Source organism: Pagrus pagrus, assembly GCF_965226575.1.
Source record: "Pagrus pagrus genome assembly, chromosome: 17".
Taxonomy (NCBI): Eukaryota; Metazoa; Chordata; class Actinopteri; order Spariformes; family Sparidae; genus Pagrus; species Pagrus pagrus.
This window is the reverse complement of record NC_140201.1, coordinates 15,752,709-15,777,895: the sequence shown is the minus strand read 5'-3', so window position 1 is coordinate 15,777,895 and position 25,187 is coordinate 15,752,709. Positions and strand designations below refer to the sequence as shown.

General features: G+C 43.4%; 1 protein-coding gene across 1 annotated transcript; it reads right to left on the bottom strand.

Moving 5' to 3' along the window:
- Positions 1–783: 783 nt before the first annotated feature.
- Positions 784–23,956, bottom strand: cpne4b (copine IVb). The gene is made up of 16 exons (XM_084379421.1): positions 23,615–23,956; positions 19,509–19,699; positions 16,236–16,415; positions 13,654–13,725; positions 13,285–13,359; positions 12,665–12,748; positions 12,487–12,576; positions 10,297–10,395; positions 8,851–8,937; positions 7,903–7,962; positions 7,666–7,799; positions 7,391–7,445; positions 7,130–7,181; positions 6,451–6,584; positions 5,831–6,067; positions 784–1,761 (listed from the first exon to the last, which is right to left on the bottom strand). Exons 2-16 carry the CDS (start codon positions 19,677–19,679, stop codon positions 1,630–1,632), a joined length of 1,662 nt encoding a protein of 553 aa, XP_084235547.1. The 5' UTR covers positions 19,680–19,699; positions 23,615–23,956; the 3' UTR covers positions 784–1,629.
- Between the last annotated feature and the right edge of the window lie 1,231 nt (positions 23,957–25,187).

Here is a 25,187-nt window from a genome sequence, read left to right as displayed (position 1 = left end):
TCATTGTTTTATAACATAACATAACAGAATATAACATATTAAGCAGAGCATTATTTCCCCCTCTCATTTTAAGTGGCTGCTTCCAGCCTTTATATAACGGATCCTCTTAGTCTCTCTCACTGTAACCCTTCTGATGGATGTGGGTGGTCTCTGAAAGAGATATCAGGAGGCTCATGTGCTGAATACTGATCTGACTGTCAGAGAGAGAGGCACGTATGGAGATTACTCACAGGACAGCTCAACTTTCGTTCATCCTAATTAACTATATGGAGATTACGGAAACAATTTATTCTTGCATTTTAATGTCTGTCCAGGAAACATGGAAAGAGTGAAAGAGAGACGTAGTGGATGTGTGTGTGTTAAGAAAGTGTGTGTCACAGTTGGAAGTTTTGTGAAGTGATGGTTTTTTCAACAACAAGCCAGGGCTGTCATGAGACAGACAGAGAGATGTGCGATATCTAACCCGCATATCCAAATAATCTGCATATTCAGTGTCAAACAAAGAGACAGAAACTCAAAAGTAATTCAACTAACAGGCGGCCACCTGCTCTGCCTTTGTTATTTTTGATTATACCTCACACTGCATGCTTGCACACACACACACAAAATATTAACCCAAACATTGAACAAAAACAAGTCTCTGAAATTGTATGGTTTACTTTGCATGTCATTTGTCCAAAAAGGTGATGTTAGTCCCCTTTATGTGACAGTGTGAATTTACGTATGTCCCCACAACATCATTAACACAGGACACATACACACAAACTTCAGATCACACAAAAATGAGAAAACCAAAGTGTCTTTATTATAATAAACATGCAGAATACGGAAAAAAACAGTTCAGCTCACAGATGAGTGTCTACTACACACGCTTTGCTATCCTCCCAAAACTCTTTACAATGTAAGAAGGTTATTAAGAAATTATTACAATTATTCTGTTTTTTTTTTTTCATTTCCATTTAGCAAAATCTCCAACAAAATCTGTAGAAAAGAACCCAAAACACCCACGACAACCCTGAATGTCACTCAAATGACAGAGATACTTTATTTCATAACTAGCAAGCGACTACTGGAGATTGGATATTAGCAGGAGCTGAATTATGCATGCAGTTATGCAGTGCACTAACAGGGACGCTATCATTCCCATAAATAACATTTGCAATGCTAATTCTAAGCATTCCCAACTATGCAGGCGCACATTTTGGCTTCTCTACCCACAAATCTTTTGGTCTACATACTTGCTAGTTATCTAAATAAGGTAGGAGTGTCATTTCTTTGGGTGGGCTATGGTCTGAGTCTGCATGCTGGTTCAGAAGACTGCTCTTATTTCTATAAACATCTTTCAGATATACAGTAGATAGTAATAATTTCCCAGGTGATGCCATTGTGGCCAAACATGCAATAGTCATCAATGGAGTAGTTCAAATTGTTTCACCAGAACGAGCTAATTCTCTGAGCTAGACTACTGTATGTATGTAGTATGCTGGAGTGTACATGTTTATTCGTGTGCGTATGTGTTCTTGTGCTTTTGCATGTGTATATGTATTATACAGTACATAACGTATATATATATGATATATATATATGTGTGTGTGTGTGTTTACGTGTGTGTTTGCATGTATTCCTTCGTCAGGGGCTGAAGGTTCTTGTGGACTCGTAGTCCGACATACACTTGGGTTTGATGCCTTTAGCGTTGTAGTAATCCACCACCTGGTTAGGGACTTCTGCCAAAACACTCTTAGCCAGCGCGGCTGGAGAGGCCTGGAAACACAGAGACAGACAGAAAGAAGGAGAGAGAGGTCACATGCCTGACAGCGGCCTGATGCTGTCAAAGGTCCAGACCACTGAGACTAATGTGAACAGACGTTTGGAAACCTCAAAACATCCCTGCTTTCACTTTTTTGTCCTCTCGTACCAAGTTCAAGGAGAAAAACGCACCAGATCTTCACGTAACAAACAAGGCATGAAAGCACAATCTTTACACAATGCAAAATAAAGGATCGTGTATCGACAGTATATGCTGAATTAAACCTAACAGATGAAAACTTTTCTTTACGCAGTAATCAGAGCCATTCGTAACCTTGAAGTTTTTTCTACTTATAGTTAGAGTACTGCATTGATGACAGAACGCAATTCCTGTCAAAGGGTGCCACTAGTTGCCATGCAACCAGTAGCTTTCTAAGTCTGTTGTTTGGGGGCAGTTTGACGCACGATAATTGAAGATGATGGGTTGGAAGAGTCTTGAATGTCTTGCCATAAAGGCTTAAGCAGCCTCTCTGTTGGAGAGGATGTGGCTTAATACACAGATTTTGGGACCGTCCTTAATTACAAATCATTTGGGAGAACAAATTGGGAATTTGAACCACACAAGTTGATTCAAGGACGTTCGGGTAAAACGATCTATATGTATATGCTCAGAGTATTTAAATGATCACAATAAAATGGCTTTAACCTCACCCGACTACCCTGGACTAATGGACCAGGAGATTCAAGGACGTGAACTGTATGGAAAGCATAACGTCAGTATTGCAACTGCGGAGGGACATTTTTTTAGAAAGCTGTTCTTCTGTTGTATTGTACATGACACACAATGTTGTCTCTGTCTAAACCAACATTGTTATGAATGTAAAGTTGTGTGAGATTTGTGAAGACATTTTTTATTGAATGATAATGGATGCATTTCATGTCACGTTCAGAGGCCGCATAAAATGTTGCAGAAGGCTGCCATCAGCCTGTGGTCCGCACTTTGAGCACCCCGGTTTTAATCCATCAAAGTATGTGAATAAATGGTAGACTGTTCCTTTAAATGTACAGTGAAAGGGTCAAATATTCAGCAGGTTTTATAACAATTACACTTGCTACCGAAGAAAGAGAAATGACATTTCTATACACACACACACACACACACAAATACACTCAACTGCACACGTCCAGGCCAGCCACTTGTCTGCATGCACACACATCCTCCCACACCGCACACACTTCCGAATCCTCAAAGTCAGAGACTCTGTCGTACTCCGTCTCACATAATTCCCCGAGACAATGCATCATCAAAGTGCACCCACCCCTCCCCACCCCCTCTTCTCTCATTTCCACCCTCCCTCCTGCTCTCCCTGCTCCTATCTACCTGTTATCCCCCCGCTCTGCCTGTCACACAGCAGCTCCGTCCTGCTAATCCCTTCTGAAAAGAAACGACAGAGCAGAAAATCACCTCTCCACCTCTGTCACACACTCCCTCGCTCCCTTTTGTCTTTAGCTCCGGTCTCCCGTTGACCCCCCTCCAACACCACCGCCACCACCACCAGCACCGCAGCCACCACCGCCGGGCGATGTTATTCTCTCCCTCCAACTCCTCTTCCTCCAGATTTATTCTTCACCTCTCCTCTCTATGTACTTTTGGGTAAACTATATGTTTCAACTCCTTCCTACACCCCCCCCACCTCTCTCTTTCTGTTTAGCTGGGATGTAATTGGTTGATTTCTCAACCTGTCACGGACTTGACTCACCATAACAGACCCAACCGAACAGACCCTGTCAAAGCCGGGAAAAATTAATGCCACCAGAGAGAGAGACACACACAAACACACGGCGAGCAGATAGCTGATGTGTTTTGACGAGCACACCAAGCATATTACGCCCACACATTCACACTCGTTACCCCCTGAATACAGCACTGCTCGCCACCCACCCAACACAAACACACACGTGCACGCACACACACACACACACACACACACACACACACACACACACACACACACACACACACACACACACAGATACTGTAGAGCCACTGTTGGAGTACAACTTTTTAAAAGGCGTTGCTTAGTCTGCTCCAAGAAGATATTTTTGCGTAACCAAAAATGGATTTGGTCTGATACGTAGTCTGTTTACTTTTATCAGACATGTCCTCTGAATCAGGGCTGAGCAATTAAGTTCAGCTCTGGGGCAGTTTCTCAGCATGTTCATTGGAAAGCCAACATTTTACAGGTATAGGGATAAGACTATTTCAATATGTATGTTTTTTAATCGGTTACAGCCATCCATTTGAGACTAAAATTGATGTATTGGTTTGTTTTAGGATGCAACAACAGACGTCACAGCAGCTTATGTTCATACTCATTAGGCAAGAAATGACTCATGTAAGATTGTGTATGTTCTGTGTGGTACTGCAAAAAAAACAATGGGCTGCTTGATTAATGGTTGGATAAAAAGTGCTGGTATTGGCTCCTGTTCAAGTGAGTGTCAAAATGCCAGATTATTGTTTGCCTATGTTACGGCGCGACTTGCATGCACTCGTCTGTTGCCCCGTCTGTCGTGTTCTGCTAGCAGTTTTGTTGAAAGGTGCAATATGTGAGAATTTCATTTGAAAACATTCAAAAACGCACCAAAATTATCAACAGAATGTGAAGAAAGAGCAGTTTTGACGTTATCACATCCGTGCACTGTGTTGCAGATATATCTACTGAAGTTAGCATGCTAACCAGCTAGCCCTGGCACGTCCGGGTCCAAAACTCCTGTGCTAGCAGTGTAAACACTGACACCATCACATTTTCCCCGAGCTCCCAGTCTGGACTGGTAGCTGCACAGCTAACTGAGCTAACCGAACTAACTGGCTAAGGGCAGCTGCAGTTGGCAGCACTTAACAGTCACTCTAGTGAAATGCTGCCCCCTACTTGTTTTGAGCATGAATTTCTAAATGGCACCTTTGAAAGGCGGCAAGTCGCACCGCTTTTTCTGTTATGTGTGATCGGTTTGTTGTGCTCGCAGCGTCACTCCACAGGCACACTTCACTGTTCTGCCCTGAATAAATCGTTTCCAAGGTGTTTTTGAAGTGTTTGGGCCTGAAGCGACGAGTCCCAGTGTGATCGGGGCCTTAAGGCCGTAAAAGCAAAACCCCAGTGTGAGTTTCATTTTTATTGCTTACGGCTTCCACTTTTCATTTGAAAGAGGAGGACTGTTATTATTCTTATTTCAAATCTTACAAAGTGCTTGAAATTAAATGGATTATATACTTTTATCTGTGTAATTCAACTGGTAGGTTCACTAGACTTCATTTGGGCAGCACACACTGTTCAAACAGCCTGTTGCCGAACAAGGCGCCGCAGCTGCGGTTTGTATGCTCATCCTCATGCAGGTGTATATATTATTATTAGAGGTTATGACAGCATCTTTGTTGGGATTTACATGAGCCTTGTGTTTACATTGTTGTCTGCAGCAGAATGCAAAAACATATGTAAAAGTGACCCACGGGTTGCTATCAGCCCACCACTGCTCTATATGTTAATTTTGCTTATTTTGACAAAAGAAAAGAAGATGAGGTTTCAAGAAAAGTGCACGCAGCATCATAAATATCAGCACAGAACCTCAAGTTAAGTACTGGCAACAGTATTGAAACATTTAAAGCCTTATTTAGCCCCATTCAAAGCCTTCACTTTAAGCTTGTGGCCCCACTATGAAACTCCTTACCATTTTATGATTGGATCCCCTTTTATGACCTCCCATTTCTTATTCCCTTTAATGTAGCTACTCAGCTCGAGAGAGCTCCGAAGTTTTTAAGTACAGTCAGTATCCTCTATACTTATGCTGGCGGTGAAGAAGTAGCAACGCAAGGTGGAAAAAGAGCTAAAAATCTGCTTTGAGTGCAAAAATCCATTCTGCTGCATTCTTATATAGTGCCTCATTTGTATATGTCTTGATGTTGACTGACTTCCCTAGAGATAAGTCCCATTTTCTGCCTGAGTGCATTTATCAAAGCTCTGTGATCGTTCCAGAAATTAAAGACTTCTATCTCTAGCCTTTTCACCCCTCTTTCCAAACCGTCACCCACATGTTTGAAGTCCTTGAAGGGGACGAACTGGACGATGTCGCGGAGGACGGGCTCGCCCTTTGGCGAGCGCAGGATCCCGTCATCCCCGTCCAGTATCTGCATGTCTGTGAAGTCTGCGTTGCCGACGCCGACGATGATGACAGACATGGGCAGGTGGGAGGCGTGCACGATGGCCTCCCTTGTGTCCGCCATGTCGGTGATGACGCCGTCTGTCAGGATCAGCAGGATGAAGTATTCCTGGTGGGAGACGGAGAGGCGGGAAGAAGGGAGGGAGGAATGGATGTTCGATGAATTTTGTGTTTTAAAAGTGGCTTTTAGTCAGGGGCTAATTTGAATAAAACTCCCTCTAATCCACTGGAGGGCCGGGGAGAGGCAGGAGGCATTAAGGCAGAGAGGAATTTCTGCTCTAAAATTTATGACTGGAATTAAATTAATATCAGTGTCTTCTCTCCCACCTTCTAAATTAATCTCTTTTCGCTCTTCTTTGTCCCATCCTTTACCTCCTCTGATGTGTCACTTTTTGTGTGTTCTCTGCAATTTGTCTTGCCCTCGTCTCCCCGAGTGCCAGTGCAAACACTAAACAGTCACAACAACAGGAACTTTCTCATTCTCCCTCTCACCATGGCCTCTTTGGTGTGCATCTCCTCGGAGGCGGACGAGGCCACTTTCTGGATGATTGGGGCGATGTTGGTTGGTCCGTACAGCTGGATCTTGGGGAGGCAATTCTGGTAGGCTTCCACCACGCCTTGGATCCCTGCAACACACACATATACGGGTACTTTTGCTGCTTTGTTATTTGTCTTCCTCTCTATGTGTCTATGTGTCTGTATGTTGCACTGCACTGATCTCCCCAGGTCAAAGTCCTCGCACATGAAAAAGTATCTGCTAAAATATATCAGACTCGTGTGATTGCACTTCGGGGTGACTGGGCATTTTTCATTCCAATGTAGTCCAAACACACACACACGCACACACACACACAAATCCACAGCAGGCATGCAGCAATGTGGGGAGACGAGCGCAGAAGCCCATTTCACACATCCAGATTAGTGTTGTTTTCTGTATCTTAGAGCCTGAAATACTTCCTGCAGCACAGCGACAAATCTCCCAGCTGCATGTGTGTGGTTACATGCGTGAGAGGAAGAAACAGAGGGTTGGGAACAAATATGGGAGGGAGAAATATGGGACTGACAGCGAGGGGGAGATGAGAGGTGTGCAGCAGCGATACCAGAGGACCGTTTCTGTCCTGTGATGTATGAACGTGAGCGAAGAATCAAGTGTGTTTGTTTGACAGCTCACCGGCACATTCGGGATTGTCCTCGTCAAAGTTCACGGCGAAATCGTGTGAAACCTTCATTTGGGGAGGAGAACACAAAGCCTCTTTAAACGCCACGTTAAAAGCAAACACTCAGCACAACATGTTGGGTCCAATTTACAGGTTGACAGATGCATTCTCCTTTCATGTTGATCAAAAGCAAGCTGTGCCTCTGCTAGAAAATCTAAAGAAGCCGTAACTCCCCCTTGCAACTGCAAACACACAGAAAGACAGCAGCGTCCTACCTTGAAGTCAGGTGGTATCAGTGCTCCGAAACCAAACGCAGGGAACATTTTATCGCTGGAGAAAGATGGAAAATAGACACTGAGGGAAGGGCAAATAATGGACAAAAGCTTTGAGATTTATGTATAAACACGTAGAAATCTCTTTCTGCAGACTTTCACAAGAGGATTTGGTCCTCAGAGGGAAAATCTAGTGTGTGTATGTGCATGAAAGTGTGTGTGTGTGTGTGCGTGCGTGTCAGTATTAGCTAAACGATGATTGATGGAGTGGCCTCTACCTGTCATAGTCTTGGCAGATCTCCCCCACAGCTACCAGAGCTTTGAGGTACTCATTGGGCTGGTAGGGGTGGATGTAGTGGAGGGAGCAGCTGTTTCTGGGATCCCCGTTGGAGGCTGTGAAGTCTATTGCCACCTGGGACAGAAATACACACATGCACACAGCGTGAGTGGGCATGACAGAGACAATGAAATGCTGCTGTGATTATATTGAGAAGATTAAATGTGAGAAAACTCACTGTGAACTGGATTTGGCATCCTCCCATGATGTAATCCAGGAAGGAATACATTTTGATGATCTGTCAGGGGGAATGTTAAAAACTGAAGATGAGACGTGATAAAAGCTGAATGAGGTGCATGTAGCTGAGGTCGATGTGCTGGTGATGCTCGACACCAATTAAGACAGAATTAATTGATAACAATTTTGATAATTAATAAATTGTTTTCTTTACATTAAAGGATAAATCCACACATTTTCCACATTTAAGTGTGTTCACAGGTCTTGGGGAGTTCTACTGCACATATGAAAAAAGTAGTATAAAGCCTTATTTGGCTCCAGAGGAAGCTGCATGTAATCTGACAAATTACTTCCAGTGATGTCACTCAGTGGCTAAATTGCATCATGGGTTATGTAGGCGCCAGGTTTACAAAAGCAGGCACTGTTGGACTCATTATGCATAGTTTAAAAATACTCATTCCACACTTTCCTTTTTCTTTTCAAAACCTTGTGCATACATTACCCACAATGCAACTTAACCACTGAGTGACATGGAGCCAAAAAGGACTATATACTATTTTTTACACATATGCAGTAGTACTCTCCATGACCTGTAAACACCTTAATGTGTAAAATTGGTGAAGTTACCCTTTTTTACTTAATTGTGAATTAAAATCTTTGGGTTTGAACTGTAGGGTGGACAAAACAGGCAACTGGAAGACATGACCTTGGACTGGGAGATGGTAGAAAGGCATTTTCCATAGTTATCTGACATTTATTTATACATTAATTCAAACAACTATCAACAGAACTTGTTAAAATATTTGAGAGACTAAAGATGAAAAACACTGGATGTAAACATAACTTTTGTTTGTTTTCATAATAAAAAACAATCATTATTTGCATCCCTTCTTGACCCTTTGAGACTTGGAGGGACTGCAGGAAGTAGGTGGATATAGTGTTACTTCACCTTACAGTGGTTGAGAATGACAACACCAGAGTTTCTGTAATTCTTCTTCTTCATCTGGTATTTAGGGTTGATGCACTCCCATTGAATCTGGGCAAACACACACACATTCACGTTAAAGGCATAATAAGCAGGAATTTCCTCAAGAATAACACAATGTACAGACACATACAAAAATAATCGCCCTGAATCATCACTTTTGACCCACTAGAAGTGCGTGGCAGTGTCTGTATCAGCAGAAACCTGGCCATCAAGCTGTATTTTTTTATTTTCCTATTTTCCTCCGAGTTTGGGACTTTTCTGGCCTTTGAGCATAGTGTGTATACCCTGCAGCCAATAACAGCAAGAGGTCAGGACTTTATGAAAGCACGGCAACCAGGTTTAGTCTTTGTCCCTGGCTCTGCCAGTGTGAGCTGAATGCTGGAGTGGGCAACACTCACACAGAGCAGAGAGACTAACAGCGGACAGGAAGACAATTCACACAAAACCCAGCAACGTGACGACTTCCTGCAGGGTTGTCCGGAGGTGTGGGCATGTTCAATTGTGCTTTAGAATGTCACCACCAGGAAACAATCAGATACACAGCAACAACAACGCTAGAGCCCAAGAAGAGGAGAGGACATTACATTTATATTTAGCCTTCAAACTTTGATGCCAAGAGGTGTGAACCATGAGTTTAAAATAAAACAATTCTTGTAAATATTGATTAATTTATGGAATAGCTTCTTTACAACATCCATATGTGTTAATGTATGTTAACAGATGCATGTGTGGAGATTTTTCCAGCAAAATGTGCCTTTACAGCTTTTTGTGATGTACAATATTTTAATCTTTCTATTCATAAAACCTTTTCTGCAAAATTTATAATAAATATTTGATGGAGTTTTAATTGTATACTATAATCCACTGTAATCATTTCCTGTGCAGATTATATAATTATTGGTATATATACACGCATGGTGACCATTCGAAACATACTGAACGGAGAAAAATCCAGCTACTATCAAACTGTTAATCTAAATCAGGGTTCAAATCAATTTTATTTATATAGCCCAAAATCATAATCACATTGCCTCAATGGGCTTTACAATCTGCACAGTGAACGACATCCTCTGTCCTTAGACCCTCGATTCGAGTGAGGAAAAACCCAAACTTTTTCCTTTGGAGGGTCTCAACTGAAACTTAATGGTGGACCATGGGCAAGGAGCAAGTATCATTGAGATGCAAAATGGTACTGTACGGAAGCCCTGAGCTTCTGAAAGACAAAAAAATTCTGGTGATCCATTTTCGTGTTTATTACTTAAAAGTGCAATATGTAAAAATTGGCATCCTGGCAAATTCATACTAAAAACAATTTGGGGGCAGAGTAACAGCTAACTGCCGCCAATTGTAGCTACCATTAGCTAGTTAGCTCAGTTAGCAGTGCATCTAGCAGTCCAGTGCGCTCACCTGTTTGCCCTCCTGCTCCGCCCTCACCTCCTTAAAGGTGGTCTGAAACTCCCCAATAAAGTCGTGTTTTCCATTAGAGTCCCAGTCCCACACCGTGCACTGGAACAGACACAAAGAGACACGCATACACCGGCGCACACATTCATTCAGTTAGAGCGCAGCTGCAACACTGTCAGCGCACACACATGCACTCATGGCATGCAGGGAAATGCCATGCTGAATGATTGATAAGGCAGCGTTGGTGGGGGGGCAATGGAGCGGTGAAATATTAATCTGAGGATGCTGAGAGGGACGTGGCTTAAGAGATAGCTTTATGTGTGTGTGTGTGTGTGTGTGTGTGTGTGTGTGTTTAAGCGTAATAGTTTGTTTCTGTCAGGAGCTACTAGACAAGAAAAATGGCCTCAATCACCAGTGACAAGTGCGGGTCTTGGGGGGTCAAGGCTCAGCGCATCATAAAGAAACAATCCTATCACTTCAAAAGGTGAAAAAAGGCAGCTGCAATTTATACAATCAATAATATTCAATAAATATAGTCAGTAGAGACACATGTTAACACACACACACACACACAGAAAAAATGCTTATACAAAGGTTAAAGGAGCACTATGTAGCTTTAGGGAAGACATTTATAATCAGAAGAGAAAGATCTTAACTGAATGATTTCTATGCCTAAACAAACTAAATAAACAAACGCTTGTTGTTTTCATGACTGAATAAATGAATAAACAAACTGACCTTAAAGGACAACACAATTCTGTTGACTATTTTACTTTGTTTATATGTGGCGGACCCTGCCACCTTTCTAGCTTCAAACAGTGTTCTGGGGACCTTATTTTCGTCTGAGTACAGCTTGTTTGTTCAGTTATGGACAAAATAAAAACTTCTGAGTTTGTATTGTTACCTCATTAATACTTTAAACATTAAAATTCTGAGTTTAAATGTCTTCTCGAAAACTACATAGTTCCCCTTTAATGGCTGAATGAGTGAATGAGTAATTTTGTTCTTGAGCTGCGTGACCTTCTTGCCTGAGGTCACCCCGACAGCAAGCCATCAGAACCAATCCAACAACGCTTGATTAAAAACAACGACCGGCAGTAATCCCCTTATTTCCAGTCTCCCACTTAGGCTGCCAAGTGCCTGCACCTGAAGTCGTTTTTTTTTTTTTTTTTTTTTGGTCTGTGTTTGTGTGTACGTGTTATCGTCTGTGCTTCATGTGCGTGTCTGTGTTTTTTGCATGTGAGGGAGCACGCGCTCGCTTTTGCAGCCTTGGTTCCACTTAAAGTTGCCGAGAGCTGTGCTAGAGAGTAATGAAAAAACGAAGAACCTCGTTCCATTCACTGAATACTAACGGTAGGACGGAGAGCGAGGTAGAGAGAGGAAGACCGACGGAGGGATGGAAAGAAAAGCGGGAAGGTTGAGAACCAGACAAGGCAAAAATACAAAGGGGGGGGAAACAGACAGAGCCTGCAGAGGAGGGTTATGCATTTATGCATTGGTCAGTTAAGAGCCCAGTGAAAAGGAAGCTCTGGTGTGAATAGAAATCTCTACCCTGCCATTTCGTACTATAGCTCTGATGCTTCAAACAGGTAGCCCTGGAAACCATAGCCGATGTCGTGCATGTGTGTGTGTGTGTGTGTGTATGTATGTGTGTGTGCGAGCCCTTTCTCCTGCTGTCAGGAGCCATGCAGAGTTAAGACGCCTTTGAATATTTAATGAGCAAGCTCATGTTTATTCATGGGGAAAGAATAACTGTTTGGAGCTGATGTGCGGCCACCGCTTTCGCACATAAACGCGCGCACGCAGATCTATTCCGGCAAGTATAGGGGAGAGTTTAGGACAACCGGCGAGCTGTTTCACACCCGTCCGACTCTTCAAAATCCCACACAGTGACGCGAGGAAAGGCGGCGCATGACCTGAAGTCAACTCACGGAGAGTAAAATGGAAGGAAAAGCTTGAGGCTGCTCGGTTTGATTTCTACAATACTCGTGTTTTACAAATCGTATTATTTGTTTGCTGCACGAGGAAAAACGCCTGCATGCCTCAGGGTGCTGTCTGGCCTCTGCCTGCAAATGTGCATTATCTGGGAGCTGCAGCCCAAGGTTTTTCACACTCCGATTGTTGCAAGGTTAAATAAAATAATCTTGCCGTTATTACGAGCTGCAAAGAAAACAGTGAGAGCTGCAGACTCACCTTTAGCTCCCTGTCATGGTCACCGCTGCAGAGTGTGTTCAAGGAAACTTTGAAGGATTTCCAAACCGGGCTCAGGTTGTTCATGACCGTCTAAGAAAACATCACAGCTTTTGTGAAACACAGATCTGAGGCGGTAAATGGAAAATGTACATGTGTGTTTGCGTGTGGATGAAATTACCTCAGTTCTGTGTACGAGCGACTCTGTCCCGTCATCATTTAGTCTAAAAATCTCCAGGAAAGGGTCTGATTTGCTGAAGAAATCCTTCAGAGAGAAAAACACGCATGTAAGGCATTGCCTCAGAACTGTCTTTGATCACCATAAATCATTCATATAATAACAGAATCATTATTTTCACCCCATTCTTCCCTGTTTCTTCCACCCATCTCTTTCCTGTCCTCTCCAATTTACCCATCCCTCCCATGCTTTCTTCCATATTTTCCCCTAAGGCACAACTTGTTTGGATTAGTCATCCGTGGCCGTGCGTGCATGTGTGCGCATTCGGAGGCTGAAAATTAATATAGTTATCTGTGTGCGTGGTGGGGCGGGTGAGATAGGAGGGGGTTATTGGGAAGAAGGGAGGGGGTGCCCACCTATCTCAGCGGGCCTCCTCTAAAGCCACATTGTACTTCTGTGTGTGTGAGTTGCTTCCTCACGAAATCCCACAGCTCACCCACCCACACACACCTGCCTCACACAGACAAACTAACTCATATCTCTGATTATTAATTCCTCTCATATCTATCTAAGGAAAACCCGAAAAAATTCGGTCTTTTTGAGACAAACACGGTCGCACAAACCTTGTCGTCTAGCTTACGAGCACTGAAGGAGAGTTCGACGTAATCGTCATTACCAGACAACTCCTCTGCTGTCACCTTTACAGTGGAGGGGGGGGAGGGAGAAAAAGGGGGGAGACAAGGAGGAGGGGGAGACAGACAGAGAGGTAGAAGACGGAGGTGAGAGAAAATGAGATGGAAATGAGGAACAGAACAGATTGAGCGGGCAACATCATCAAATTAATTATCTTCACAGTGTCTGAGTGCAAGAAGTGGTGCGTGTGTGATTTGAGTGCATGTGTGTGTGTGTGTGTGTGTGTGTGTGTGTGTGTGTGTGTGTGTGTGTGTGTGTGTGTGTGTGTGTGTGTGTGGTGAGCTGAACTAGTTTCATACCGTTATGGAAGACTTTCCAGCAGTGTTTCCCTGTTTGAGTAGAGCTTTGGTCAGTTTCCTCTGAGAGACGATCTGAAACAAACACACTCCATAAAATCAGCTCAAATACTCTGGTAATCTCCCTCGGAGGGACAGCTCGCCCTGTTAGTGTCGCTCTGGCATCACCGACTTTAGCATTCAACTGCCTACTTACACATCCAACAGACTTAAAACAGCATGGCGGAGTCACCTTTCTCGGTACCTGTCAAATGTAATTTTCTCTGTTGTTGTATCACTGGTTTTACCTGCCAGCTCATTGACTCTTTTCACCTGCTACTATTCTGAGCTGCCCAGGTGCTGTAAGAGCTGTATAAGCAGCTGTTCAAGTTTACATGGGGAGGTAGGTGAGATCTACTGGGAGTCAACCACATGGACGTACGACCCGAAACAGTGAGCTAAAACCACCCTGGCAGCTGTGAAATGCAGAGGGAGGTGTGGGTGGTCTCAGTGGAATTGGCAGCACTGGAAATGCTTTCAAATGACAGGAGGTCATTTGATTTAGAGTTTATTCACAGGTAGGGTTGAAGCACATCGGTTTTTAAATTTGTACCGCTGACATGGTTTGGATTTTTAAATCAGTTATTTCCTGTTTTATATTGTAGGTTCTCTACTGGTGTGTCATGGTTTACTTTCCACTTCCTGTCTTTGTCTGTTTTCCCACTGTTTTTTCCTGCTCACCTGTGTTCCACCTGTGTATTACAGCCTGTGTTTTCCCCTCACTCTGTCCCTTGTTTCCACTGTGTTCTTGCCTGTGTTCCCAGTGTTGGGCATCAAATTGCACAAAATGCCAATTTCTACATAATGTTGCTTTAAATATATTTTATTTTGAAATTAAATGTCAGTACAAGCAAAATGGAGGTCCTTCCCCAGGCTTGCAAATACAATGCTGACATGTTGGCTATCAGTTGGTAATTTACACATTAAACAGATACAGAGCAGCATTAGCATTAATGTGGTCTTGTGGCCTCTAAAGGAATATAAGTCTAATATTCACTCTCTTTTAGCTCTCCACCAGCCCCGAAGAAAAACATCTTCATCTGTGAAATGCTCAAGCACATTCACGAGCTAATCAAAACAATAAGCTGAAAGACACAAAGCTCTGTCAAACTGAGGGGATAATTATCTGTGACTTTATCACATGTGATCCATACAGTATAAATATTGATTAGAGACACTTTAAGGACAGCATGTCTCATATAATTGCTTTCATGCTGTCTGTGACGATATTGCTGACACAATGCATCTGTGTCACGCCTCCCCCTGGCTACACTTCCCCGTGATGACACCAGTAATGTAACACTGTCAGTCTCATTTTTCTCAATAATGGATTTCTATTAACAGATCGGATTCTATCACTTGCTGAAGTTCTCATACGTGCCTCTGGTGCTTTCATACTGCACCGATATAATGCCGTCTTTTTTTGACATCGCTCTTAATAGGCAGCAGCATCCAGAATGTTGTAGCGTGGATCCAGACAAAGTGTTGGCAGCGTGCTATCGCATTTCTGTAAACCTCCCTGGCTCTCGCTTTCAAAATCCTCTTCTTCCATGTCAATTATCTCAGTTCTCCCAACTATTGTAAATCCACCGGCTTTATGTTGCTGATAGCGTCTCTGACAATGAGAAGTGAAAACAAGCACTTTAGTGCAGCCTCTGTCCCTTCCGCTTTCTCTCTATTCCCATCTACTCACTGTGGCTTACCTGGTATTCCCTGAAATCATCTTACTCAACTTAATGATCTTATTAATATATTTATGGAGAATATAAATAAAGCAAAATCTTTACACATTCATTCCAACTACATCATTATCAAGAGGGGCAACAACACCATTATGGGAGAAACAAGGCCATATGTATTAGCATATGCTCATGTAAATTCTTTGAAAAGAGTTGAAAGCACCCTCAGGTCCTTACGTAACTCGGCACTCAAGGACGACGAAAGCTCAGTGTAAATGCAGACAGAGACAGTAGCCGACCTCGAGTGAAAAGATCACATTAGGATTCCATGCACGGCTAAAGTTTCTACCTCTAATCTTAAAGTTGCACTGCCACCCTCATTATGGTGCACGTTAGCCGGTCCCAACAAGCTCAATGCTCATTACAAAGGATCACACACTCCAGTCTGTGCTACGTTGCTACATTCATGGAGGTTCTACACTGGCCGGCTGCAAATGAGCTGATGCCTGTGGAAGACAGAACAGTGATTTTTGGTAATTAGTAGTCAATAGATGCATAAATGGTCTTCTGCTGAAACTCCATTGCGCTGCTAGTGTTAGCGGCTAACTTTCGGGAACTATTGAGAGGCTCCACGATCCGCTGTTGCTGTGAAAAAATGGTCCATTTGTGTGGATGGAGATAACGCGACTGTCTCTACTCAAGGGCTCTGACCCTAACTAACTCAACCAACGAAGGCAAGGAGCACTAGCCAATCAGAGGCAGAGTAGGAGAGGTCATTCTTTTACCATCCAAGGAAAAAAACTGATCAGGTGCATTCATATACGCCTCTCATTTGGACAAGCACTGACAGACAAAAGACACACTGACCTGTCCTAAGGTGCACTCCATGGCTCCCAGGAAGTCGGCATCGCGGAGGCCATTGTTGCCGGAGCTGATGTCATGGAGTTCGAAGCGGAGCCTCTGGACCTCCTCAAAGTAGTAGTCCACCAGGAAGATCTTGGAGAAGACCGGGCCGCTACTGCTACGAATCACCTCTGTGCGGTCCACCTGCATGCACGTGCACAGAGGCGGGGGAGCATGGAGACACACACACACACACACACACACACACACACACACACACACACACACACACACACATCTCAAAGTTAACCGAAGCAAATTCAAGGACTTTTTGAAGACTCAATTTTCTTTAAGATCTCAGCTTTGCCACAGCAAACACCACCTGAGGATCATGTGGTTGATAAAGCATCTGGTGGGTGGAAATTCTATAACAAATATAAAAAACTATCCTGTCAAACTGATTACAAATACGAATTACATTTTTTATTCCTGTATGAATCGGTCTCTTTAATAGTTTATGTCAATAGCTTTATGTAATTTATTTATTCATTAATCTGTAAACTCTCTATTAATTATTGGTTTTATCGCTCAATTAAATATTAGTAAATTAACTACTTTATAATCATTTGTAAGACCACAGAGGTCCCTCATACATTTTAGGGCTGCAACTAAGGATTCTTTTCACTATCGGGTAATCTGCCGATTATTTTCACAATGAATCGATTCATTGTTCAGTCTGTAAAATGTAGAAAAATTGTGAAAATGTTCATCACAATTTCCAAGAGCCCAAAGTGACGCCTTCAAATAGCTTGAACCAGTAAATGTTTGACATTTCACAATCGACTTATCGTTGCAGCTCTAACTGGTCGAAACATCTAATAAACAACTACATCTTATTCTTGTGTGATGCAGACTTTACATGATCACACAGTCAGACTGTGTGAAAGTAGCGTTTCATAAAATCTGTGCTCTTTCATCGTTGCCAGCTTCACTTTAAATTGAATTTTTTTCACAAAGTATGAAGGTTTCATTCAACGCCCAACACACCACCACTGAACATTGATTGTGAACCTCAGCAGACTTTTCAGCACTGCAGCAATTACCCCAAATAGCCATTACCACATTGTTTACACTTATCAACTTGAGAATTGCGAATATGGATTTCTCTTGATGGCAAAAATCACACAGGCTGTTTGACTACACAGAGAAGTGTCTATAGTCGCAACATTGATCTCGCACTTTCTTCCCTCTAACTGCCTGACACAGAAAGGAATAGAAAACCGAACAAAAGTCCTTCTCAGAGCTGACAACAAAAACCAATCCAACACTTGCAGCGGCGACTGGGTCCCTTTTATTGTTGATAACCCTTTGGCACACACACACACACACACACATTCACACGGACACAAAAGTGAATGGCACACCAGCAGTCTCAACAAACACACACAAACAGATTTGGCCTTTTTGTGACACTTACCTCAATAGGCTGACATCTCATTAAAGCAAACACAAACACACACACACACACACACACACACACACACACACACACACACACACACTCCCTCTCAACAATTATCCAATTAAGAGACTCTGAATCTGATGGGCATTGATAACATTTGTCTATTCTCACAAAGTGGATTATTGTAACACACACACACACACACACACACACACAGAGAGAGAGAGAGAGAGACACACACACACACACCAGTGCGTGGTACAAAGTAGCTTTTTGTGGAGTCTCCAAAGACAAAGTAATGCTGCACTACTTTCTGAACACTTGATCTTGAGCCCCTGAGGAAATATGTGTGTGTGTGTGTGTGTGTGTGTGTGTGTGTGTGTGTGTGTGTGCGCACGAGTTTGTCCCTGTGCCAGTTTGTGTAAATGAGTAGCGTGTGTGTGTGTGTGTGTGTGTGTGTGTGTGTGTGTGTGTGTGTGTGTGTGTGAAACCACGTGCATGTATAATTGTCTGTCAGAGTGGGTCACTGTAGCGCTGAATGTGTGAGGATGTGCGTGCGTGCATGCGTGGGCGTGTGTGTGTCTACATATTTAAAAGGAAGGCAAACCACTCAGCATACGTCTGACTTTCCCAGAAATAAGAGCGAGCCAGAGAGAAGAAAGAAAGATGGATGAAACTCTCTTAGATTGATCCTTCCCTCATGCTGTGTTCATGCAAAGTTCGGCTAATACACGTGCCGCTGCCGCCGGTGAGCCGTCGGTGGAGAGTCCATCTGAAGTGTTTGAAAAAGCAGGTTGGGTCTTGAAAAAGGAGAGGAAGTGGAGCACTTACTGGCATTTCTGCTCCACTTTTCAAGTGTTAAACAATCTATTCTCAGAAGGGACTGTCTTCATCTATTTTAAACATTTCATTGTGAACAGTGAGCCCGATAAAACTGCCCAAGCTTCCAGGAAAAAAATGAGTTTGGTGCTTTCATTATTTTTAATATATAGATTGGGGCAGACAAATTGTGTTGGAGGGCTAAGACGAGCAGAGAAGCAAATCCAGCACAGTTTCTATTTCAGGGCGACAAAAGCATTTGGATAGATAAAACACAGTCTATACACGTTATGATTTCAGCTTGCCTTCCATGATAATTAGCATTCATAATGTAGAAGAACCAGTGGAGGACTCAGGATGTTTGAGGGACAGGGGCGAAACAAATACAAAGGGCTCCAGCTGTATGCAGCTGGGCTCCAGCGTGCAAAAAGGGCAGCCTAGAGCGTACTTTATCATGTTTTCTCCACCACACATAACTTGATCCTTGATTCCACACAATCATTTAGCCAAACATGAACCCAATGACACGAATGGATCATTTCAAGTGTTTCACAGAGAGTCAGCAGAACTTGAAGAGCAGATGAAGACATGTACGTCTGATACGCACATCAGGTCATGGACACACGGTGAAGATTATTATAATAATGTTGAACATGAACAGTAAAGTCACCTTGAAGAGACTTCTTTTCCCTGAAGTGTTTGAAAGCCCATGTTTATAGGCCATAATGTTGCCAAGCAGTTGTGTGGGCTCTACTCCCACGGCGAATAAAAAAATACTTCAAATGGCTCCTTTAATTCAATACGGCAACAATATGCAGTAGGTATCCGATTGCACACGCATGCATGCAGACACACACTCCTGCAGCCCTTCGAACGAGTGTTACGAGCGTGGGTCTTTGACTGATGTGACCATTATACTGTCATTTTCTGTCCATGAAACAGTCTGTCTGAACCTGAGACACACTCACCCACGCCACCGAACACTTCAACTCTTCATCCCAACCCCATTACCGTACCTCAAACCACTGCCCGTGCGACTGCATCTTCAGCACCACGCAGGGGTCGGGTTTGGAGAGGGCGTCGCGGTCCGAGATGCCCCGGCAGGCCACTCTCAGCTCCACTTTGGTCAGGCACGGAGAGCTGATGAAGCCCAGAGTGGCCTCGGCAGACTCGTAGATGTTACTCATGCTGAACACACAATCACACACTGGAAGGAGAGGGAGAGAGGATGAAAGACAGGGTTAGTCTCATAGATAGATAGATAGATAGATAGATAGATAGAGTAGAAAATCACATGCACTGCAGTACATTTGAAACGTTGTTTGCTTTGACTCGAGCAGATGCAGTGGCCCTGACTAAGCAGACAGTACTCAAACTGTTCAAGGTCAGGACTCTGAAGCCACAGAATATCAGACAAGGTCCCCAAATACACACAGATGCGCACATACTGTACCATGTAAACACAAACACACACAATAACCTACACACGTCAGTGCAGACACGCATTTGAATGCATGTTTCACATGCTTTAAGATCAGCTCGAACAAACACAAATGCACACATGCACACACACACACGTATACGGTGTGCTCTGCTGAGTAACCAGAACAAATCTGCAGGATTCTCCTCAGGTTTCCACCGAGTGTATAGTGTTCACAGCCTCTAAATAGAATCCTGTCAAGCATCTTTAATCACTTGGGCACAGGCTGATTTTCCCCATGATAATGTGAAATGAACTGTCAGTGGTCAAAAACAGGTTTTTAATCACGCATCGTCACTTTAAATGCTGGAAACATCTGCTGCTTTTCGTTTGCTCAAGGTGAGAGCCCTTGTATTCCCACGCCCATTAAAATATGGCTAAAAACATCTCACAAGAGCGATGATGGTCAACATCACACGCGCAAAGCAATTACATTGAACGCATCACACGGGATAACTTTCTCGATCTTGAAGGTGCTACACATCCGTCAGCCACCCACACAGGTGTTTTCAATTATTCTGCTTAATTAAACCTCTTTTCCGAGCTGTGTGGGTGTGTGCACGCTCAGCTTGATTGGCATCTCCATCACTCTCCTTTTAGTTTTGTTGCACCTGTTTGAGCGGAAGCAGTGCCCCTTTATACTCCCTCTTGTGACTTAATGTAATTTCCTGTATACCTCTGATCAGAGATGTAACTATGATGTACTGAAAACACATGTGGGTGTGCAAGACCTTTAAAGGAATACTTTGTTAGCTTAGCATAAAGACTGGAAGCAGGTCACTGGGGAGGTGCCCGGGGAACTGAGTCTTGCTACATTAACCAATTAGCCAATTCGCTTTTATGCTAACTTCCTGTGGCACAGAGGGCATACACTCTGTTCGAAATCTCTTGCAAAAGTTTAAAGCTAAATCTTCAACGTACTAGGATTACCTACGTACTAGGAGCTTTATCAAAACGAGGTGTAAGGGTTTAAAAAGGAAATCTGCGTACAGCACCTTTAAATCTCATTGCTCTATTTCTTACAAAAACTGCTGAGTGAGATTTACTTGGATTTTGTTGCCTTTAGACAGATCCAAGCTAGCTATTCTCAGTCTCCAGTCTTCATGCTAAGCTAAGCTAACATCTCTCTCCTGGCTGTGGCTTCATATTTAATGGAAAGATATGACAGTGGTAGTGATCCTCTCATAGAAAATTAAATGTTATGGCATTGTAGCATCATCACTAATCCTTCACTACCCTTCAAATAGGCCTACAATTGCGAAGGCAGGATCTATCTCGCACTTACTTAAATGTGTTACACTTACATTGGAAACACTGCATTGCATGTATAATTAATCTCCAAATGCGTGGATCCATTCTTCCAGCCCTTAATGTGCATTGAGAACTGGGTTGAAACCTTGGGGTAGCCTCAAGTCCAGTAGGTCTAAACTAAAGGATAACCGCAGGTCTGATGTGCTAGATGGTACAAACTGAATATTAATGCAGCGGTCTAGTAGTATCATCCTTAGGGGAACGAAGCTCTCGGAACTGGGTCTGACTCTGACCTGAATGTCTCTCTCTCTCCCTCTCTTTCCCTCTGTCTTCCATAATTCATGTTTCATGTGTGTGTTGGCTGGTGCTGATTATTTTTAGCTAAGCGCACCGACCGAACGGGCCGTATACAGTGAGAGGGACGTGGACGGAGCCACGGGGCAGCCGTGTCACATACAGCAGACCAGTGTGTAGGTGGCGTGCAGTTGGTTTGTGTTTCCCCTGTGTGCCTCCCTGCACGGCGGTTACGTTTCTGCCACTGTACGTGAGCGTGTGTGCGGGAAGCAGCAGATGCCTGTCTGTTCCGGTTGACAGCAGATGACACTGATAGTGAAGGAGGATGTGGAAGATTTCTTCAGCTACTGTATAAGAGCTGTCACATGTGTTGCACATCGCCAGAGGTGACAATGAATTTTCAGATCGCACTTCGTTACAGGATCTTGCAATAGCTGAGGGAGAAAAGAGCTAAACGGTGCTTTTGCCGAGGCTGACAACTGGATTTGGTTTGGTATTTATGTACTGTGAGACCAGTCGAATGCACTCGTAAGGAGGATTTAAAGGTGCACTATGTCATTTTGGGGAAGAAGAGAAAGATCTTCATTGACTAATTTGTTATGCCTAAACAAAGTAAATAAACACACTGAATTTGTTTTCATGACTGACAAACTGAATAAACAAACTGACCTTAAAGGACAACACAATTTTATACTGTTTTACACTGTATATGTGGCGGACCCTGCCACCTTTCTAGCTTCGAAGACCCTATTTTCCTCTGAGAGCAGATTGTTAAAATCTGAGTTTTTATTATTATATTCAAATTCTGAGTTTGAATTTCTTCTTTAAAACTACATAGTGCCCCTTTAAGCATCAGGGTTTGTACTTTTGTACTTTTTTCTTGAAAATTGCACCGTTTCACTGATTTACTGTCGATAGTCTCAAACAAACAAGTGAAACCTGCCGAATAAGACGCCGAACACTTTGCAACAAAGTGATTTGTGTGATCTGAAATGTGTCTGTAAATCAAAATAACCCCCGCAACAAAAACCAGAATAGTAATGATTGATTGCTGGAGCTCTTCAAATTATTCCAAGGCCTCTCACTGTCAGCTCTTATTCTCCACACTGTGCCAATCAATCATCGCAGAGCTCGATTGCCATGACCCTTCACCGAGCGCGCGTGTGTGTGTGTATACGTGTACATGCGTGTGCCCATTCACCTTCACATGTTCACGTGTGTAAAGTGCCTGTGACAGATGTGACACTAATGATTCAGCCGCAGGAAGGTCCACAACACTCAAGTACACTGTAATTGCTCGGTCACGTATTGATTAACAGACAGAGAGGGCTAACATCATCGCCCCCCAGCCACGAGCACAGACATGGGCCGAAGAAACTCTGTGGCATGTTATGCAATCTTATGGGGATTGGGCTATTAATCACGGTGGCAGGTGACAGCAATCCGCTCAGCTGACGGGGTGGACACATGAAAGGCGGCTGGGTGTGAGCAAAGACAGAGAGGGGTATCAGAAGTGAAGCAGTCTGGTGTTGCAAACTCTCAGTGTTATTAGAGCTGACAGAGAGAGAAGCTGTGAGAGAGGGAGAGGGAGGGAGACAGAGGTTGTGAGAGGGGGGATTAGAGAGATGGAGTGAGAGAAAAAACTGAGGGAAAGGCAGGCAAGTGAGTGAATGAAGCAGAGGCTGAAGCAGATCTCCCCCTCTCACATGGCTTATCTTGCCTTATAACACTCCAGCAGAATAAAATTAAAGCAGAGGCTTTTCTAAGAGGATCAGGCGAGGTGTTTCCAACAAGAAATAATCTCTCAGATCACTGTGCATCTCTTTCAAATTATATTTTTTGTTGAAACGATACTTAATGCTCCACAAACAAATAATTAACACAAAGTCACACAAGCTGCTAAACAGGAAAAATGAAGCAGATGTTTCAAGGCTTTAACATCTGATGTCATCACACTGCACGTCTGTCACTTAAAGCACAATCTATACAGGAAAAATGTCCAGGGCAAATGTTGGGAATAGCTCGCACAGCTGTCATGCACCGGGTAGGACATGCACCATCCGGGCTGCGCGCATCTCCTGCAGAGAGAAAACTCACCTCAACGACCTGGAGAAAAGATCCGAGCGGAGCCGAGGAACTTCGCCGCCGTTCACTTGACAATCACGGATGCCTCACCGCCGCCTCCGGACCCATCTCCCTCTCCTCACTCTCTGTCTATATGTTTGCCTCGGTCCCCCTACACTGCAGAGCTCAGTCGGTTTTGGCGCGGACAGACACACAGCTGCTTTCTGAATGCCCACAGGGCGAGCACGGTGAGGATGCGCCTCCGTGCGCCTGGGTTTACTCGGGGTGAAAGATGGGGAGGAGGAGGAGGACGGTGCGCCACTTAACTGGAGTTTGTAATCCGCTGGCTCCATCGGGGGCCGCAGAGAGCGCACCGTGCCCAGGGACCAGCGGCGCCCGGGCGCGGTGCGGCAGCGCCATCTGGTGGTCGTGTGCGTCAGCTGCCACGTATGAAAGTGATGCTGTGGCTCTCGGCTTTGATTGGCTGCGATGCGCCTCAGCGGTTTTATAATAAGCGATGACCGCACACCTGAGACCACTTTGTAGTTAATCGAAAGTTCACGCTGTTCACCACGATCACTGTTCAGATTTAATGTAGGAGGCTGATAAACAGAATACTAGAGGTCCTTTAGGTGCTCATGGGTGTATATTGTGTTTGCCATTTAAAAAAAATCGTTTTTGTTGGTTTTATTATTACACTTTTATCATTATTCATTTGTTTTTAAGTTTATATTTGTGCTGTCTCGTATGACAGGTGCTGTGCAAATATATTTTAATTTTGGTGAAGAAATTCAAACTCAGAATTTTAACATTTAAGATATTAATGAGTTAATAATAGGCCTACAGACTAATACAGAACTATTTTTTTTCCATAACTGAATAAACAAGCTGTCCTCAGAGGAAAATAAGGTCCCAGAACACTGTTTGAAGCTATAAAGGTGGCAGGGTCCGCCACATATAAACAAAGTAAAACAGGATGAAAGGAAGAGAGTTTGTTTATTTACTTTGTTTAGGCTTAAATAATCAGACAATGAAGGTCTTTCTCCGCTGATTAAAACTACGTAGTGCTCCTTTAATATACACAAAACAAAGTGAGCCTATTAAACTGTATTTATGTATTTTAAAAGGGTTGCGTCACTTTTTTTGGCTGATTTACTCGTTTAAGCCTCCTTGTGTTATCATAATATGTAGATTTAGATATGTTATCATATCTAAATCACTGCTGCTCCTTTTCTCCACCTCTAATATAGTCTTTGCATAACGGGGTAGTCAATTTGAAGTGCCTCCAGTTCCCCACATGGCATTACAGTTTTTATATTCTGGAGGATTAGGCCCGGTGCCATATATTAGACCTCTTCACAAATCGAGGCATTGATTTAGAAGCGACCATTTTAAGAGGATATTTAGTCTGAGAGGGATTTGTGTGGCTCTTTTGAAAGCCCCATTTATCCTGATAATTTATTCTGACAGGCCAGGACAACACTGTGGCAACTGATTTCATCATAGCCTGTAACTGTCATAATAGCCCTGGGTTTGTACCACCGGACTGTTTCATTATTGATGCATCCCAATTAACACAAACATTAGGTTACATAAAATACATAAT